This window comes from Esox lucius, chromosome 5, assembly GCF_011004845.1.
Source record: "Esox lucius isolate fEsoLuc1 chromosome 5, fEsoLuc1.pri, whole genome shotgun sequence".
In the NCBI taxonomy this organism is placed as follows: Eukaryota; Metazoa; Chordata; class Actinopteri; order Esociformes; family Esocidae; genus Esox; species Esox lucius.
Window position 1 is genome coordinate 32,583,159 of NC_047573.1, and position 20,191 is coordinate 32,603,349.

Sequence of the window (20,191 nt, forward strand, 5' to 3'; positions counted from 1 at the left end):
ATGGAGAGTGGCAATTGGGTACGTGGTCACCTCCCTAACTAAGGCCCTTCTCCATCGATTGCTCAGTTTGGCTGTGCAGTTAGCTCTAGAAAGAGTGCTGTTTTTTCCAAACATGTTTCAAATAAGAATGATGGACGCCATCAGGAGGAGACCCCCGGGAAGAGCTAGAGGAAGTGTCTAGGGAGAGGGAAGTCTGGGCATCTCTGCTTAGACTGCTGCACCCGCGACCCGGCCCCGGATAAGCGGAAGAAGATGGATGGATGGACGCCATCAGTGTTTTTGTGTATCTTCAATGCTGCAGCATTTTTTGGTAGCCTTTCACAGATCTGCACCTTGATACAATTCTGTCTCTGTGCTCTATGGATCATTCCTTCAACATTATTGTATGTTTTTTGTTCTAACGTGCACTGACAACTGTGGGGCCTTATATACACAGATGTGTGCCTTTCCAAATCATGTCCAATTGATTACATGTATATATTTTTTTTATATATTTGCAAAACATTTCTAAAATCTTGCTTTTCCTTGATCATTATGGGCTATGTATGTAGATTAAGGGAAAAGTCTATTTCATCCATTTCAAAATAATGAATGTGGAAAAAGTTAATGTCTCTGAATACTTTCCCGAATGCAGTGTATATATTTTTTTAGTCTGTAATTTTGCCAGCTGTGTCCAAAAATAACTTTTCTGAAAACAAATCAAAAATATCTTTTAACAAATTTGAAGACAATCCAAGCCAAATCTTTTGGAACCCAGAAAGAGCAGTTGTTTTCGACAATAACAGTGAATGGCGAATAAAAGTAGCTCTGCTTTTAGGTTTTCAAGCTAAACCAGTCTGCAGCTGTCTCTCATGGAAAAGACAAACAAATCCGAGAATTGAAATGGAAGCTGAAATAATTCAGTTTGATCCCCAGGATATCACAGTGCCCTGGAAGTAGTCACTACAATAGATTTCATGGGGTTTGTTGAAAGGTGTTCTGATCGCAAGAGTCCCTCTGTGTCCTCATCAGGGCTCTTTGTCACCTGTAGCCAACATCCCATGGAGCCGATATGCTGCCTCGGGGTGTTGTGAAATAGTTGCACTGGTATGCAGTATGTGTCAATCCCTCTTGAACACTTTTTGTCTGTGGTATGTCCAACACCGTCCACATGGGTGCCTTGTCCTCAGGACCTTTGCCTTGCAAGTGAGGGGCAAGCACAGCACAAAGTCGCTTTTTGTGCCTGTCCATAAAGCATTAGCAAGACAAGAAAAACTAGCAGTGAGTCAGCTAGGCCACTCATCAGGTGATGAATAGCCAGACAGAGAGGGAGCAAGAGAGAATGTATGTGAGAGGTTGTCACAAGTGTAAAAAAGGGGAGAAAGGTAGATGGAGAGACAGAGTCCAGAGACATGACATAGATACACCAGAGCTAATATTTTCAGCAATTGTGTCAACTGTTGGGGGGAATTAGAATTTTGTGTATATAGAAGTTTTTTATTTTACCTACTTTTCACACATTTTACAATTTTCTCAAATTCAGTCATATCTGGTTGTATCGCCAAGCTTGTCTAATTGCAACAACTCCCAACCGACTCGGTAGAGTTGAAGATTGAGGCAAGCCTTCCTCTGTCTCTGTGCCAATCTGTTCTGTTTTCCCCCCATTGCTTGTCTGACCAATAAGTCAAGGATAACTTTAGTTTGCTTAGAAGGCAATCAAGCCGCGTAGGCAGTAACCAAAAATAATGACTCCTGTAACTTTCTATCCCTCTTCCACGCAATTTGTATCACCCATGGGGTTTACCAGCTCCTTGTCAGCTAGTGGCACAGTTAAGGAGTTAAGGGCAACTCCTTAGCATGCTGCACCACATTGGAAGCCTTGGAAGTCCTTAACGAGGAGAATCTTTGTTAACTTGATAAAATACATTGTTCGTAGGTTATAGACAAAATAAATTCAATTAGAAGTGCTTTTCTGATTAGATTACATATTGACCACCTTCCCTAAAAGTCACACTGTAATTTATTTACAGCTCTTAAAGCTCTTAAACTCTACCTCATAAACATCCACAGTCATTGATTGAAAGACCAAACCCAAATTTCGCTTCATGTTCAGACAAAAAAATTGACTTTGTGAGTTTAGTTTGTTATCGACTTGGACTGAAATATGTGTCATCCGGTATATATTTTTCTAATATTGTTTATTGCATTTACTAAGATTGTATTAGAGGTGGGGAAAATAAAACAGACAGTTCTCAGATGAGCAAGATTAAGAACAACAACTCAAATAGGATTTTTTTTATTATCTCCAAGAGTGTATTCAAGAACCAAATAATAACCACAAATAACTAATTACTTTTCTATGCATTATTGAAATGTAAAATATACATCAGTTTTGAATTGGTCACTGCTTATGCATATTAAATCAGTTAACATGTTTTGTTGGTAGAATTTGTGCTATTAACCTAAAATAGTTAGAAGCACCACATACATTCGTTCATTTTTCATATTGATTGAGTTATAGCCCATACATTGCTTGATCCTAGGTACTGTTAAAACACATTTTATTTGTGTTTTACCAAAAAGTTACGGAAAGTTACCATCATTGCAATTTATCAACCAAATATATATCCGCTTGTTTTCCATAATACATAATAGTATATTATTTTTGCATCTTCCTCTTTCTATTTATATGTGTATTTTGCTCACTCAGCACAAATTAAAACAAGTGGATTTATATTTAGATTTGTGGAAAGTTATGTTTTGATGGACAATCTGTTAAGTGCATGGACTGACAGGATGCTGATAAAAACAACATAATTGATGTTGAGGTGGACTCAAGGAATGGTAGTGTGTGCTAAGCTCACTAAATGTTGCCTCCTTGAATGATAGCCAGGGTGCGGGCATTTTGTGTACTGGAACTTTTATAGCTTTTAGTGACCAGAAACGGAAAGCAGGTAGAGGAGGGCCACATGTCAAACAAGCCTAAATAATTATTATCAAAATGTTCAGTTTTTTTTCTCCAATCTGTCTTAATGTTGAGCTGTGTTACAGCCACATTTTTTTACACTATCCTAAATTAAATAGAAACGTCATATTTAGCACAGTTAATTCTTAAACACAAATATGAGTTGTACGGAATTTATAAATTTAGATGGATGTTCACACACGATGAAAGGGAAACTAGTTCAAAACTGCCAGTCATGACAAGTAAAATGATAAGCAACAGTTACTTTTTTACAGCTCAAATTGGTGACACCCTGAACTCAGATCAGATATAAAACATAAATTCCAACGTAAGAAACAGACCACAAAACAGATTTAAAAAAATGCATTTGTTAGTGCCTTTTTACCGTAAGATGTGACCTGCACTAAGTAATATTTTCCAGCTACACTCAACCAAAGTATTCATATCCTTTGTACAAAGCAAAACTTTAGTGGTTAAAAACTATTTATCTTAGCAGAAGTGGTGTTGTGCAGTGTCATCTGGTAATTATTATATAATTTCTCAAAAGGTGAAATATTTATTTACAGTTGAAAACAAACTTGGTTTAAAATGTGTAAGATGAGAAATTAACCAATGGATTATGACAATTTTTTTGAACAAATGGAAAGTGTAAAAATTTACAGTCTTTACTTGTTATTTAATGGGAAGTGTAAAAGCGTATTGTCTTTACTAGTTATTTAATGGAAAGTGTGAAAGCGTTCTGTCTTTACTCGTTATTTAATGGAAAGTGTAAAAGCGTACTGACTCCATGATGAGGATTTATTTATTTATTTATTATTTTTTAGAATTTTCTGGAATTTTCAAGCATTGTTTGATATCGGCAGTGGGCCAGATTCAAATCCATGCTGTTGCGGTTCATCTGCCATTAGGCAGCGGCAATGACTGCTTGATCACCCTAGTCCACATTGGGATCAGCCTGTGTCAGACAGTTGTGAATACCATTTTCTTGTCTTCACATGTAGTTGGAAGTAGATAACTATCGCTGGTGCATTTGCTAACTAGCACTAGCGCAGTGACTAAAAGTCTATTTATCATTGTGCTCATGCATGGGCACACAAAACTATTTTGAACTTAACAAAGTTGTTGTATCTTCAAGTTCCAGAGAAGCAGGTAAAATACTTCATTGATATGAATAATTCATTTTGAAGTACCCCTTAGGAGTAATAGAAATGTTTGGTGTTTGTGGTACATGATTCATTTTTATTGGAAAAAGTATTGATTTCTAACAAGTAGGCTGCTACTGAGGAAAGACATAATATAGGTACATTGTGGCTGTGGGATTATTTGCCTTTTCATCAGTACTGGCTTTTGGTTTGTCAGTATAGTCTAAGTTGAAACCCACTCTGCTCTTATCAAGACTGAAAGAAGCCTAAATAACCTCATTATGGGTTCAGGAAACTGCCTTGTCTGCTTCATTTCTGAGGCTAATTGGACCTTCCAGTGTTTTCTTGAAGCAGGTGTGCAACATTGTAGCCTCCAAAAGTGAAGTGGAATCCCATAAGGCACCACTTTATTTTTGACCAAAATCACCCAAAAGAAGGGAGACTTGATACATTTGCAAAGTACCTATTAAATTAAATATTCAGTTGTGAATTACAGACTTCGAAACAATTTCTCAATTTGAATTGAAAAGACCTAGGACACGCTGGAGGGACTATGTCTCCCGACTGGCCTGGGAACGCCTCGGTGTCCCCCCAGAAGAGCTAGAGGAAGTGCCTGGGGAGAGGGAAGTCTGGGCATCTCTGCTTAGACTGCTGCCCCCACGACCCGGCCCCAGATAATCGGAAGAAAATGATGATGATGATGATGATGATGAATTTCATGCTTGCTTTTTTAATTGAAGTTGAAACATAAATTGCTCATTCGAGTCATTAGTGTGTCCAGAATTTATGTGTTTATTAAAGACGTAGTCACTGTGACCATAGGGCACTCTGGGGATGGAGGCTGGTTTGAGATTCATGGTCTGTGTTGTCTTTTTTGTTGTGTGGCAGACAGCCTGGGATGATATGTTTGAAAAACAATCATTGCAGGACATCTCCCTAGTATTGTCTGTTAATTAGGTTTTCTTCCAACCTAAGTGATTTTAAGGTTGGCTGAGCAGCGTACAGCTGTAGATCTACCTCAGGGCCAACAGTTATTGATTCTAGGAAATGAAGAAATGATGAAGCAGAGATTGATGTTTGGCTACAGACATTAACATCAGCAATACATTCTTAGTGTTTTAATTTAGGCAAAAATATTCTTACAAATGTATTATAAATGTATTTTGGTTGTTGGATGTGGTTTGTTTAACGAATAAGGTAGGAGGGGTGGTTTATGGCTAAAAATACATAGTTACATTTATTTCTCAACATTTACTCATTTACAAATATTTAAAAAAAAAAAATGGTGGTGCTCCTTACTTTTAAAGTTGAAAGTACCAGTACATTCTTTTCCTTAGAGCCCTGGGATAGTGGTCCGAGGTGAAAGGTCATTTCAGACCTGCTTTGTGGTTGTGATTTTGAAGTAAGCCAGACCTCAGGAGATTTGGGGGATATAGATAGCTATCTGGGAAAGGTTTTTGTAACGAGAGTACACTAGTCAAAACGAGTCAAAACTAAAAATGAAGATAGAGGACTCGTTATGAAAAATTGCAAGGTGGTCTAATAATGTGCTAAATTGAATCACAGAGCAGAGAGATTATGTAGGGTTTAAATAGGTGGTTGGGGCAGTGGGCTCATGAGTGCTTTAGGGGTGTAAGCTTAATCTTATCCTGGTTGCTGCATACCAATCATCCCGGGAATCCCAGAGCCATGCCGGTGCAAACTGGCTTACCAGGGTCTGGGGTGGAGGATGGATGGTCTGACACTGTTGCCTTTGCCAAGTTGTACTTTGGTGACTACAACCATTGGGACGTATGCCTACAAGCTACATTTTTTGTTAATTTTTATTTCTAACGCTCAAACAGAAGGATAATTGTGCGAGAAGCCATATAGAGTTCAACAATAACTTTCAAAGGGCTGCAGATTCAGTTGCAGGGAGTAGAGTACAGGTAGACCAATTGACCTTATTAAGATCTCTGACTGTATAAGAGAGTGACATGAAAAGAGCTGTTTCTCAAGAAGTATGATCTGAAAGCAAGTCTGGAGCTTGCTTGAAGTTCAGATGAGACTAAGATAAAGTATTTTGTTATTTTCAAAACTCACAGCTGTATGTGTGGCGCAAAATTGAGTCAGCCAATGCCTAAAGATAGACCTATCCCTACAGTGGAGTGTGGTGGTGGCAGCATCATTCTGTGGGGATGCTTCTCATCAGCAGGGACTAGAATTGTGGTTAGAATTGTGGTTAGAATTAGAAAGAATAGATGTAAAATACCAGGAAATACTGCAAGAGAACCCTTTTCAGTTGGCTAAAGAACTGTGGCTTGGTTGGAAATTCACCATTCAGCAGGACAATGATCCCAAGCACACGGCTAAAGCAACAGTGGAGTGGCTCAAGAATAAAACAGTGAATATCCTCCAGTAGCCCAGGCAAGGTCCTCGCCTCAATCCCAGGAGAATTTGTGGCACTATTTGAAAATTGCCCTCCACAAGCATTGTCCTACCAACCTGAGGTTCATCTCTCAAGAAGAATTAGTTAAATCCAATGTTGGTACACACTTACTAAAAGTCATAAAGTTGTGTATGAGTTCAATATTTGCAAACAGCATAATTCAGTGTTTTTTTTAGTAAAGTATTTGACAACATAAAACCTATTTTACTTTACATTAATTCATATTCAGTGTTAATGTTTAATAAAATATGAAACTGAATGGAATGTCAATGTGTTTGTAATTCAGTAAAATGTGTGATTGCTTAGCGGTCTGAAAACGTTTCCAAGGAACTTTATACATTTTGTTGATAGTAAACCTAAACACACAAAGCCTTTATAATATGTTGCTCATTATAAATAAACATTACCAAAATACATTGAAAGCTTGATTAGAAATTACTAATGTAATTTCTTAGGTCAGGGGCATAGAATTAGGGTGAGACAGGGGGGAAAAGTGTGAACATTCTGGGATTTATTGACTCTGACCCCCCCAATATACAATACAAATCTACGCCATTGCCTTAGGTTGTCCATTAAGCTACACCACAACCTATAGTGCACATGTACTGCTGAAGCATGGGTTCAAATCCAACGCACAACTCTTTCAACAGAAAATTGTCTCCATCTAATAAAGTGTAAAAATACTTAAAACATATCTTAAAAATGTGCTAATACATGAGATTAATTAATGGATGCAGAAATCAATCAATCCATTAAATAAATCATTATTTATTTTAGTAGTTAAATGTAAAAGATACTTACCAGTGCATTGGCAGTCATCAAGAAAAAGCAGAGAACAAAAGCATTGACTCCAATAGATATCATTGTTCTTTTGATCTTCAAGCTAAATCTATATTTTACTCACCAAACCCCCCCCTATCCCCCATCTCACAACTTATCCTCTTTGGGGTACAGCAAAGGAAACTTCCCGCTGAAACACGTAGAATGAGAGTCCGTGAAACTGTGTCCCATTACAGCTCCTGTTACCCAGCTGTCTGAACACATCTCACAGAGAATGAACATGATGCCATAACTCAGAAGAAAAAAGAGCTAAAGCTTAGGTAGAAGGTCATCCTTCTACCCTTCCAATGAATGGCAACACATTAACCATGGTGTAGTAGGACGGAAAGTTGTAGTTGAATCAAAACGTCCAGCCTTTCCAATTGTCCTCTTATTTCAATATTCTGTATGAAGTGATTCTCTTGAGAACAGTGGGCATTGGTATGGTCCCGGTGACTAACTGTGGAGATCCTTGTGTAGCTCATGGATAAGTACCTACTACTGTATGTCTAGCATATTTCTTTGTGTGAGCATGATGTTAGTAAGGGGAGGAACGAAGAGAAGGAAAGCTGCTCATCAGATGCAGCTCCTTTTACTGTTGACTATAAGGGATGGGCTGGCTTAGCTTTCCACCTCAGTAACTCTTTGCTGTCTGGTGCAACTATTAATGTCCCCCCTGTATCTATCTGTGCATTTACTTAACTATGTATCTATGCCACCCTCTGTGTGTCTGTCTGTCTGTCTGTCTCTCTTTTCACTAAAACACAAACCATGGTCAAAAATACATTTGTTTAGAACAATGTTAAAGGATTTTTTCACTAAAAGTAAAAACATATTTATTTCTGGAAATCTTGTTTTTGATATGATTCAACTAAACCAAGCAAAATACACCCTTGAAATGATAGTCTATTCAAATTATTATATTTAACTGTAGTAAGTGTTTTTATATGTTGCCCTCTTGTGGTAACAATAACATTTTAACTGACGGACTTTTATTTTGAAAGGGACGCTTTTTTTGATCAAAAGACAAAACGGAAGTGTCAATTTCACCTGAAAGGACAGTTGCATGACTCTGTGCATGGTCTTACTATAAAGCGTAAGTCTTCTGGTCTTCTTTCAATCTACAATTTCGTTTAGGACCACCATAAATGTATTTTGCAGACCAGTCCAGTCCAGTCATTAATAAGATAGTCGACAGATTATTTTAGCAAGTAGCTACCTAAATTAGCTAACTTGCTAACGTTAGCTAGTTACTGCATGCACGGTCATCTGAAGCCAGGTGCTATAATATAAAATAAATAATAAATAAATAAACTGTTATACACTCGCATATATGTTGACCGGTCTGTTCTGGTTCTCACGTGTACAGCATACATACAATAATGTCTTGTCAATGCCACATTGTTCGTTTCTGACTCAAGGGCAATGGCAGGGGCAGTGGCGTTGAGGGGTTTCTTGACTCGGCATTCACGTCTGCTTGACTGCATGACCATCACGACATGCATGAGTGCAAGGATACGTCCAGTACAGACAGACTGCACAGGGCTGTGTCACGACTTTTTTTGGAAAACCGTTCCTGTACGAACACTACATCTATGTCCTAACTTCTGTGCCGGGCATAATAAGTGGTCAAAGGTTAAACATATTAAAGGTCCTAAAGATGCAGCCCGGAGTCGAATGTTTATGAAGCTTGCAATGATGATACGAATTGCAGTCAAAGGTAAGGTTGACTGACTACTGCATTTGCTCAAATTCAAACTTGAGAATTATGAGTTGAATGTTTTGACCAGTGAAGCATTAACTGTTTATTTTTTTCCTATACAGAAGGTGGATCTAGTAATCCAGAATTCAACATAGCATTAGCGAACGTAGTGGAGCAATGCAGAGGAAAGAACATGCCTAAAGCATCCATAGAAGCTGCCATCAAGGGGGCGGTAAGTTGACTGCTTGATCAAAGTTAAATTGTATTAACACCCATCTCACACTGATTGAATGAATTAAAATTGAGTCAAAATGCAATGTAAGACTTATTATGAGCATGTATAATAACCATACTTTAAGTTGAATGCAGGGCTATCTAATGAGATTGGGGGAAAGGAGCAGCGCAGGGGTCAAAGTCACAGCCTCGCTTCACAATTTCTTTGAGGCCAGGAATATGAATTGAGGTCGCAGGATACCGACAATTCCCCTGGTGTCCAGCATAGGACAGAGTAAATTTACTCCACATCACCCATGATCAAAGTCAGATAGGTTTGCCTTGTCAAATCTCGTTCTAGCAACCCCTTTGTGGTAGGTTGTGCTCCTTCAAATTATTTATTGTTTGAGCTAGTATTGTCATACGAATTTTCCTCTGAATATTCTCCCTATCTTGCTGTGAAGTTGTAACGCTTTAAGGCAATAATAACAAATTGGACACCACAAAATGGAATCGGGAAAAAATTTAATTAATAAGTACCGTGGAAATAAGTCTACACACCCCTGTTAAAATGCCAGGTTTTAATGATGTAAAAGATAAATCATGTCAGAACTTTAACCACTTTTAATGTGACCTATAATGTGAACAATTCAATTGAAAAACAAACTGAGATCTTCAAGGGGGAAAATAAAAACCTTACAATAACCTGTTTGCATAAGTGTGCACCTTCTATACTTGGGGATGTGGCTGTGTTCAGAATTAACCATTCAAACTCACTTTAAATAGAAGTCATTATACACCTGCCATCATTTAAAGTGACTCTGATTAATCACAAATAAAGTTCAGGTGTTCTAGTAGGATTTTCCTGACATTTTCTTAGTTGCATCTCAGAGGAAAAGCCATGGTCTGTAGAGAGCTTCCAAAGCATCAGAGGGATTTCATTGTTGAAAGATATCAGTCCGGAGAAGGGTACAAAATAATTTCCAAAGCATTAGATATACCATAGAACACAGTGAAGACAGTCATCATCAAGTGGAGAAAATATGGCCCGACAGAGACATTACCAAGAACTGGACGTCCCTCCAAAATTGATGGAAAGACGAGAAGAAAACTGGTCAGGGAGGCTTCCAAGCGGCCTACAGCAACATTAAAGGAACTGCAGGAATTTCTTGCAAGTAATGGCTTTGTGCTACATATGACAACAGTCTTGTGTATTCTTCATATGAATGGCCTATGGGGTAGAGTGGCAAGACGGATGCCTTTTCTTACAAAGAAAAACATCCAAGCCTGGCTGAAGTTTGCAAACACAAACATCAAGTCTCCCAAAAGCACATGGGAAAATGTGTTATGGTCTGATGAAACCAAGGTTGAACTCTTTCGCCATAATTCCAAAAGGTATGTTTAGCGCAAAAACAACACTGCACATCACCCAAAGAACACCATACCCACACTGAAGCATGTTGGTGGCAGCATCATGCTTTGGGGCATGACAGGAAGTTCACCTTTCAGCACGACAACGACACAAAGCACACATCCAAATCCACAAAAGCATGGCTTCACCAGAAGAAGATTAACATTTTGGAATGGCCCAGCCAGAGCCCAGACCTGAATCCAATTGAACATCTGTGGGGTGATCTGAAGAGGGCTGTGCACAGGAGATGTCCTCGCAATCTGACAGATTTGGAGAGCTTTTGCAAAGAGTGGGCAAGCAAATATTGCAACGTCAAGATGTGCCATGCTAATAGCCTCCTACCCAAAAAGACTGAGGGCTGTAATAAAATCAAAAGGTGCTTCAACAAAGAATTATTTTAAGGGTGTCCACACGTATGCAACCAGGTTATTGTAAGATTTGTATTTTTTATTTTCACCCCTAGAACAGCTGAACTTTGTGATTAATCAGAGTCACTTTAAATGATGACAGGTGTGTAATGACTTCTATTTTACATGAGTTTGAATGTGATTGGTTAATTCTGAACACAGCCACATCCCCAATTATAGAAGGTGCACACTTATGCAACCAGGTTATTGTAAGATTTGTATTTTTTATTTTCACCCCTCAAATATTTCAGTTTGTTTTTCAATTGAATTGTTCATGTTATAGGTCACATTAAAGGTGTAAAAAGTTCTGACATGATTTATCTTTGTCTCATTCTTTTACATCACAAGAGCCTGGCATTTTAACAGGGGTGAGAAGACTTTTTATATCCACTGTATATGTAAAACAAAAATCAACATTGCTGGCTTCTTCAACAATGTCTAACAATTTATATATTATGGTATGTCTGGAGACAGAAGATCAGAGTTGTGCCATGAGATGTGTAAGGGATAGGACTGGAGCCAAGCCTGTGTGTCTGTCTGTGAAATAGAGAAGAGGAATAGCGTCTCTTAATTTTATTCAGCTTTCAACCCGCCTGCTACCCGTCCACAAAATGATATATCCAAAAGGCCTGTAGGTTATGAGTCAACCCACTATTACACACGTCTGTTAATTTGAATCTGCTTGTTTTCTCTCGCCTATTACATACTTAGAGGATGTAAAATGCATGTGTCTTCTCAGGAAAAGTCCAAGGCAGGAACCCAGCACACCTATGAAGCTCGGGGGCCTGGTGGCTGCATGCTGCTCATCGATATTCTGACTGACAACAATACTCGAAGTCTTCAGGAAGTCCGACACCTACTCAACAAGCATGGGTCAGAACCGAGACGGGGCCAAGAGTGGGGGTTAAATAGTGTCAGGGTGAATTTCGTTAGGGCACACATGCAGGTGTTTCAATATTGCAATGACGTCAAGTAATTCAAACTGCCAGTCTGTGCATGTTTGTTGTTTTCTTTTCAGAACCGTTGTTTGTTTTTGTTGCTTAAATCGGCATTTGTTCACAGTGCGGCATTGTGTGAGGGAGCACGTCACAGCTTCATGAGGAAGGGTGTGGTGGTGGCCCTGGGGGAGGGTGTGTCGTCTGAACGAGCCCTAGAGCTTGCAATAGAGGCCGGTGCAGAGGATGTCCAGGAGATGGATGACGAGGATGAGAAGCCCATACTACGGGTGAGGCGCGTGCCGGGTCCATTCATGGACTGCTCTGCTTCTCATGGGGGTTTTAGTGATGAGTGGTTTTGCTGAATAAGCTGTTGGCCAAATTCAGACGCTGCACCGGAGGAAGCCAGCCAGACCACGGGGCCACTGTAGGCCTGTGGTCTGGGGACGGGTTTCTAAATGGAAAACCGTGGCCAAACCGGAACTAAAATGATTGACATAAGGTCTACCTGGATGTTTCTTTTTCAAAATATTTTCATACACACACGAACACAACATAGGTGTTTTCTCTCTACCCAATCTCTAACACGAGTTGAAACGAATTCTCCCAGGGACTAAGTAAACACTAAACATTAGGATCTGAGATAGTACATCCTGGAACTGACATTAGCTTTCCAGCATCACTAAACCACACTTTCTCCGTTATCAGTTTTTGTGTGGAATGTCGGAGCAGAAGAAGGTGAGGATGTCGCTTGAAGAACTAGGGGTGCGCACTGTGTCCGCCAGCCTGGAGTTTGTGCCCACTGCCCCCACACAGCTTCCACAAGACCAGCTGGAGGCAGCCTTCTCCTTGATAGAGGCCTTAAATGATTACACAGATGTTCTGCGGGTCTGGGATAACATCCAGAGCCAGAGCTAAATAGACTGAGTTCTTGTTCTTGACAGATATGTTACTACTATGTAATAATTAAGGTTATATTCCGCATTTGATATTTGGAATTTAAAGGTGATAGGCATCATATTTCTGGATGTGCATTTTAATAAAAGATGTCCATAATATATTGTATCTTTAGTAAAAGTGGAAGGATTACTAACCCACCAGTGTTGTGATTGGCTGTGATATTTGCCGTGGACTAAATATTGCAGGGATAAATTGTATCATCTAAATCACGCTCAAATATATTTTCATTAAAACAATTTATAAAACCAAAGGTACCAAGTCCAGCATGGAGCTGGTGAAGGGAGATTTGTTTTAAATTGAGCATTGTTATTGTAATTCACCCATCTTCCATATGGGCATCAAAAATAATGGTTGCAGTTATTTAAAGAGAAAATACTGCCTTTTTTTGTGCCAAGAAAAACAACAAATAACAACAAATAAGGATGTACATATAAAATCTTCATGTTCAAATAAAGCTTTATTTTAATTTTTTTCATCTGTTCTTGATGCTCAGAAAAGTGTAGACATATGGTTACATTGTCAGTGTGAATTTGAAATTATACAACATGTATTCATCTTAATCTGGTTACAAGAAAGGCTATGAACTGATTCACTTAAGCATTTCTTCCATAGCCTGGTTCCAGATCTGCTTGGGCCCACCACATTGTCTTTGTAATGCTGAATATGACAATAAATTGACCAATGTGTCGCCTAGGGAGGACTGGCGGTCTAGTGGACATGTTCTGCTGCAGCATGCAACCTAGTGGTCTAACAGCAAAAGGTCTTTATTTTAAACCACTTCCCTGACCCAAAAAAACATTAACATAAATTGGCACAAACATGCTGAGACTCTGGCATCTTCCATCCATCTCAGTGGCTTATCTTGTACACTACATCACCGACCTGGAGGATACCGTCCTTGCTGATGGAAAACATCTGTCCAAACAGCGGCGCTGTCTTATAGATATGTTTCTCGGCTTCGTCACACATTCTGTAGCTTTTCAGCATTTCCAGTGGCTGTTTCCTGCTCATGACTCCTGTTTCAGGGTCGACTGTGGTGAAGATGCACCTTCCACACGCCATCACGCGGCGCATCTGCACGTTGCCAATCTGGATGTCGTCCCAGGAATCCTCATCGAATGCGTCGCAACCGCTAACAACAATGTTTGGTCGGAATCGTGCAACCGTGACATCGTTTTCCAACCTGCTGCTCAGGTCTTTCACAGACGCTTCAGACAGCAACATCACTGCACCACTGTCGGGATATGCAACCTTTTCACTTTGAGGATAGAGAAACTCTGTCTCTGCCGGCTTTCTGGGCTTCATGTGGGGCTCATAGTGCACCATTCGAAAGGTTTTCTCCGAAACTAGGCAACGGGTTAGCCATCTAGACACTTCGTCACCACAGTCCCTGCCTTGGATGTCGCTGCTAAACACCCTGCAATCGATAATGGGGTTCTCGGGCTGAATTAGGGGGAACCTGAGCTTCTCCATGTCAGGTCCATTCAAACACATCTGTCCCCCCTCACTGGTCAATGACACAAGTACCAGACGAGGCTCCTGCCTCCCTGTCACCATGTGGCCATCCTCAGTTATTACCATCCAGTGCCTGGATCAAAACAGAGGTTAAAGTTCAAACACTGTGCCTGGATCAAAACAGAGGTTAAAGTTCAAACACTGTTTATCATTAACACCCAAGAAGTAAAATCTACAGAAGCATATTTAGGTTCACAGAAAAGCCAGATAAATTAATTGGCCGCTAATGTATCCCAAAGAAATTTCTACAACATTGCTGGTTATTATACTTACAAACACTGAATATGTATGCTACAAAAAAAATATTGTTTGGGAAATCATTAATTTAAATGTTTTTTTCAGATGTTTTTTTTTTACTGTAAATGTGACAGGTTTGTCTTGTCTTGTGTTCCAGTGACTACTTTTTTCAATCAATGCTTTTTAGTTCTTTCAAGTCATGTTCACAAACATCCTCACTCTCAAAATGTGTTGACAATAACTGAACTCTGTCACCAATGGACAAAAATAGATCTTTGTCCACCAATGCGACAAATAGTTAGCCTATAGCTTAGTTACTTGAATGTCAGTAGACTTTGTTTTTTGTAACAGATGTCTCTTTATTAAGCATGTATATGTTAACTACCGGTCAATAGTTTTAGAACACCCCCAAATTTAAGCAGTTCCAAGTCCTTTGTATTTATGGTACAAAGGTCAGAAGTAAATTAAATGGTACAAAGATCAGCTGTAAATTGCCAGTGGTAGAAAAAAAGTGTTGGTTACTAAAAACTGGAAAATTATGTAAATTTTTGAGTTATAAAAAAGGGCCTTTTTCAGGGAAAAAAAATTATAAGCTAAAAACATACAGTTGTTCAGCAGCAATTTAAATAAATTAAGCAGGGAATTCTTACAAGTGCCCCAATTCTGTTGATTATATACCATAATTGCCTGTTATGATTTTGAAAACATTTTCAACCACAGTGGTTAATACATGGCTGATACACCTCTGGGCCCACACCTCCCGAGTACCAGGCTCTAAAGACTCTTTGCTGCCACTGTCCAAAGTCATCCTGGCTGTGTTGCAGATCAAGACGGTACCTGGCGATTCCAGTTGCTAGTCTGATAACTACCCCCCCGCCCGCTCCACCCGGTTATCCCTGTCCTTGTCCATCTGGTCATGCTTCTGACCTGGATTTATAGACCTGGATTTTTATAGACTCTGGACAGAGACCAAATGCATTTACTAATTATGACTAACTTAATCTTAAAATGTTCACCCGGCACAGCCAGAAGAGGACTGGTCACCCCTCCGAGCCTGGTTCTTCTCTTTTTTTTAAAAGTTTCCACTGGCAAACTTTTTCACCGATGATTGCTTAACGACGAGAGGTCTCAGAAACTCATGTAGAAAACATGATACAATTGGCATTACAGGGTTTTCAAAAATATATAAAATTTTTCAACTAATTATTTTTAGTAGCGCCCTACGACAGATGTTTACTATTAATGTACAGTGTATGTACGAGTCATAATTATCCGGTCAAATGTGGTTTATATGTGTGTGCAGTTAATATTCAGGTTTGTATAAACACAAAACACAATAAAATTAATGGTGCGATGTATACAAGGTGCGGGTTATAAACGGGCAATTACGGTACAAACCCTCTGCATAAAAGCAGTGTTGGAACAGTAGTATATTGTTATTATAATGGTGAGAAAAAGGCAATTTACAAAGGAAGACTGATGGTCCATTATGACCCTTAAAGTGTAGGTCTTATGGACTTTTCTTGGGCAAAATGTAAAGCAAGTAATATGTATGTATGTTTTTACTGTAATACTTGCACAAACACAAGCAAAAAAGACTAGTAGACATCTGCAGTTAATGTTTCAAATGATATATTTCTATGAAATGTATCTACATGAGATATTCCCCCCTTTTAAGCTTTCTCACCAGTCCGTCTTTTAGTTAGCATGACTTGTAATCTCCTCATAATCGCTTTTTACAGTGCCAGTACTATCCATCCCAACCTAAACCATCCTGGATTAGGCAATACTATTCTGCACCTTGTTCCGTCAGTGAAGACCACAAGGCGACAAGTTGTGTTATTGTTGCACCCATTTAAGACCTTAAACTGTGAGAATTTCAATAAAAACAAAAAAAGTGTAGGCGTTCTAAAACTTTTGACTAGTAGTGTAGATATCAAGTTTTGAATGTTATGATCAGTCCTGATTTTCCCAAAAGCACATTGAGTCAGTTCCTACAACTCCCAAAATCCCCCTCTAGGTGGAGTGGGCAGTGCTTGGCTTGTAGCCTACATTTGTATAGAAGGCAAAACATTAGAAAAAAATTGTGTAAACATGTTGATTTTGCCACAGAAAGCTCTTTGAATGACATTTTAAGATGAACAGTGGGAAAGGTGGAGTTGGCTAGTGCTTGGTGCCTCAAGGGATTCAATGGCTTTAAAGACCAGGGTCAAAGAGCAAAGTTCTTGTTTTGGCTAGGTGACTCGTGAACAGAATTTCTTTCACATTATCGATAATTTAGCAGTATGATGCAAATATTAAATCGTGAATTTTCTGAACTGTGCATGATGACAAGAAATACACATAATATTTTGGGTAAAATTTCCATTTCCTATATATTTAACGGTTCTTGGAAAATAATGGAGATTTTACTTTAACTTGTGCACAGTTGCATTGTTTATTTTTTAAATTAATGTTTTTTGGACAATTTTGAACTGAAAATATGATTGGAATCTAAACACTGATTTAACACCTGTCACGTTATGTTCCTGATATGTTCCAAACCTCAAATTAACTTGCTATATAATTTCTTATTTTTGGGTTAGAAAACAGGGTTTATTTAATATGATAAGCTAATTGTGAGAAATAATTATTGCAACAACTAGGGAACTTTTTAGACCAATTCTGTGCAATACATAGAAAATACTGCAATGAGTATATTCGGATTAAGCATAAAATGTCACTAACCTATCTCGAAGTTCACCGTATTTCAAACCAATCTGCTGACATTCTGCTAGGGCAACGGAAACAGCTTTACCCGACTTCAATGGATGAATTAGGAGCTGTGACACAACGCCTACGCGGGTAACTCTCTTCGATTTTAGGAAAAAACGATATCCAAGTCCAAGTGCAACAACACTAAGGCATCCACCTACAGCCCACAGCTGGGCTTTCTTATATATAAAGGTAAACGCAGTTCTCAACACTTTTACTAAGTCCATTGTAACTTTTCAAAGGCGCAACAGTTTTTCGTCTTTATACAATGGAATGTTGTTGGCATAGAGTAGGATAGAGTTCTCTAATGGCCAAAAGTTCGTTTAACCATTGGATTTTTCACTGAGCCGTTGTCCGCAGATTTTATTAGTTTAGTAAGTCGATTTAAATAATAGTTGCAAGCCCTAGACTATACTACATGCTACAGGGTTTGAATGTGTCCCTTACTATCAACAAACGTGTTTAAAAAAAAAAAGAGTCTGTAGAACTGCGATGATAAATAGTTAATATGTCAACCGGATGTTCCATGATGTCATCGACATTTACAGAGTACGTTTCCACGACTTGGTTAAGACATTGGCATTTAGTGTAATATCTATTTAAAAATGTATATAAATAAAGTATACTGTGGTTGAATTGAATTAATGAATATGTTTTCCGCTAAATAGATTAATTTACTTGTGCATAGTCTTCTTCCAGCCACGATCTTCCCCTTCTTCTGTGGGTTTTACATGTCGGTTGGCAGCCAACTTTTAACGTGCATTACAAGCACCAACTGGACTGGAGTTTCGACCGAGACAGGGAACTAAATACTGAATCAAACGAAGATTTACACCTTACTTAAACTTGGTTCTCCAACCTCATTATTCCTTAACTTCAACATAAATCGTTCCGTTTCACTCCCATAGCTCTGCCATTAAAATAAAATGTGTTCCACTGTTTACATCTCCACCTGATAGTAATTACACCCCCAATTTTAAAGCTTCTCCATCAATTTCAAGGTACTATTAAGCCTTGTCTCTCAATATCATCATCACTAGATATGAGGACCTTCATGTCCTGAACTTTCCCTGGATCTTACAGGTGTCATCACAGGTGATCCCACAACTATTGCCATTTGCATTTAACCACTGATCTTACCCAATACTTTGCTTCTGAGTTACACATTTTTAATTCTAATTCAACAACATTATGTTTGAGAGCCTGCTTGGCGAGACCATCTGACTCCTAATTACCCTCTACCCCAACACCCCAACATGCCGGTATCCAGAGGAACATTACAAATATCCCCATTTGTCTCACCATAGACAAACACTGAAAGATCTCATAATACTCCTTGTCTGTTCTTAGGTTAGATTAGATTAAACGTTATTATCAATGAACAAATACAGTACAACGAAATGCAGTTAGCATCTAACCAGAAGTGTAAATAGAAGAGGGCAGAAAATGTATTAAAAGTATTAAGTATATGTATTGCAAGCAGAATGTATAGATGTGCAATGAAGGCTAATGCAGTACAAATGGTAATACTAAATGTGCAATGAAGGCAAACAGAGGGCAGAAAATGTACAAGTATTAAGTATAGTGTATGTTACAAGTGGGATACATTGTTGTGCAGGTACGAATGGCAGTTCTAAATGGCATTCTAAAAGTGCAATCAGGGCAATTTGAAAGAGTAAAGCCCAAAACACAGCAACATTTCAAGTTACGCAAAACGGAAGTGCTCCAGACCAGTAGGGGCAGTGCAAGGGGGTGTTTTGGGGGTTTTAACTTTGGTCAAAAAATCAAGTGAAGACACTTTACGTAAATTATTAAAAATAAATTATTATAAAAAATATAGCTGCAAGCAGCAATTAAGGGTCCAAGTTATAAGAACGCCATTCGAGGATAGGCCTGATAGGTTGTATAGGCCTGTTTGTGCTCAGGATTAATGAGTGTGTGATTTTCTGGAAAAGCGCTCCCAAATGTCCAATTGGCACCACACACTGCACATGTCCTTACCTTCTCATTCCAATGATGCATATCAAATTTGGTGAGAATTGGACAAACTGTTGTGGAGATATGCTTTCACTTCCTGTGAAATTGTAGGACTTGGGAAGTTGTTGACATATGACATCTGCTGTGTTTGAAATGTCTAATATTGTTCATAGTTATTGATGGGCACTATCCACAGATGCTATTTGTGAAGTTTGTTGGAAATAGGATGAACCACTTCTCAAAGGTAGGTTTTTCAGAAAATTCTAAACTGTGGAAAATGTAATCAGGCAGAAATGAAAACAGCCTTTTCAAGTTGTACAGCACCTATTTCCATATCACATTACACCAGTTTTAGGTCTGTACCACAATCTGTGCAAAAGTTGTGAGCATTTGAAAATCTAATCTTTGGCCGGTAGGTTGCACTAGAAGCATTGGCCTATGGGCGGGGCGAAGCAGTCCAGAGTCACTGTGGCAACTTGATCTGATCGTGTTAAACGCACAGCTGTTAGCACTTATTGGAACTTTTATGTCAATTGACCAGATTGGGTGTGTGCCATTCACATGTCTTTCATGAGCGGACTTGAGAAATACACTGACTGGCCCCAAAAAAGTTGCACACTAATATTTCTTTGGACCGCCTTTAGCTTTGATTACATCATGAATTCATAGTGACATTTTTTCAACTACATTATGCAATGTCAAATCATTTATTTCCGTCCAGAGTTTTTATTCATTTTTGGCTGAGAT

The 20,191-nt window shown here is 38.8% G+C and overlaps 3 protein-coding genes across 7 annotated transcripts in view; 1 reads left to right on the top strand and 2 right to left on the bottom strand.

The window, feature by feature from the left end:
* Positions 1-7,864, bottom strand: part of pth3r (parathyroid hormone 3 receptor) — a 28,622-nt gene extending 20,758 nt beyond the window's left edge. The window contains exon 1 of the mRNA XM_010904132.3: positions 7,316-7,864. Within this exon, the coding sequence (XP_010902434.1) occupies positions 7,316-7,378 (63 nt within the window). The 5' untranslated portion in view covers positions 7,379-7,864. The remainder of the gene's footprint in view (positions 1-7,315) is intronic.
* Positions 7,865-8,351: 487 nt separating this feature from the next.
* LOC105030247 (translational activator of cytochrome c oxidase 1) lies at positions 8,352-13,096 on the top strand. 3 transcript variants are annotated; one of them, XM_010903984.3, is made up of 6 exons: positions 8,352-8,429; positions 8,755-9,053; positions 9,158-9,267; positions 11,806-11,939; positions 12,129-12,291; positions 12,710-13,064. In XM_010903984.3, exons 2-6 carry the CDS (start codon positions 8,759-8,761, stop codon positions 12,917-12,919), a joined length of 912 nt encoding a protein of 303 aa, XP_010902286.1. In that variant the 5' UTR covers positions 8,352-8,429; positions 8,755-8,758; the 3' UTR covers positions 12,920-13,064.
* Positions 13,097-13,399: 303 nt separating this feature from the next.
* On the bottom strand, positions 13,400-19,533 carry LOC105030263 (mitochondrial amidoxime-reducing component 1-like). Of its 3 annotated transcripts, none has more exons than XM_010904013.5 (2): positions 19,469-19,533; positions 13,400-14,549 (listed from the first exon to the last, which is right to left on the bottom strand). In XM_010904013.5, exons 1-2 carry the CDS (start codon positions 19,474-19,476, stop codon positions 13,811-13,813), a joined length of 747 nt encoding a protein of 248 aa, XP_010902315.2. In that variant the 5' UTR covers positions 19,477-19,533; the 3' UTR covers positions 13,400-13,810.
* Between the last annotated feature and the right edge of the window lie 658 nt (positions 19,534-20,191).

Excerpts from the sequence above, each read along its gene's own strand:
- LOC105030247 (XM_010903984.3), top strand. The coding sequence starts at position 8,759 with ATGGCAGGGGCAGTGGCGTTGAGGGGTTTCTTGACTCGGCATTCACGT. Across the intron at positions 11,940-12,128 it reads CACCTACTCAACAAGCATGG|TGCGGCATTGTGTGAGGGAG; the intron begins GTCAGAACCGAG and ends ATTTGTTCACAG. Across the intron at positions 12,292-12,709 it reads ATGAGAAGCCCATACTACGG|TTTTTGTGTGGAATGTCGGA; the intron begins GTGAGGCGCGTG and ends CTCCGTTATCAG.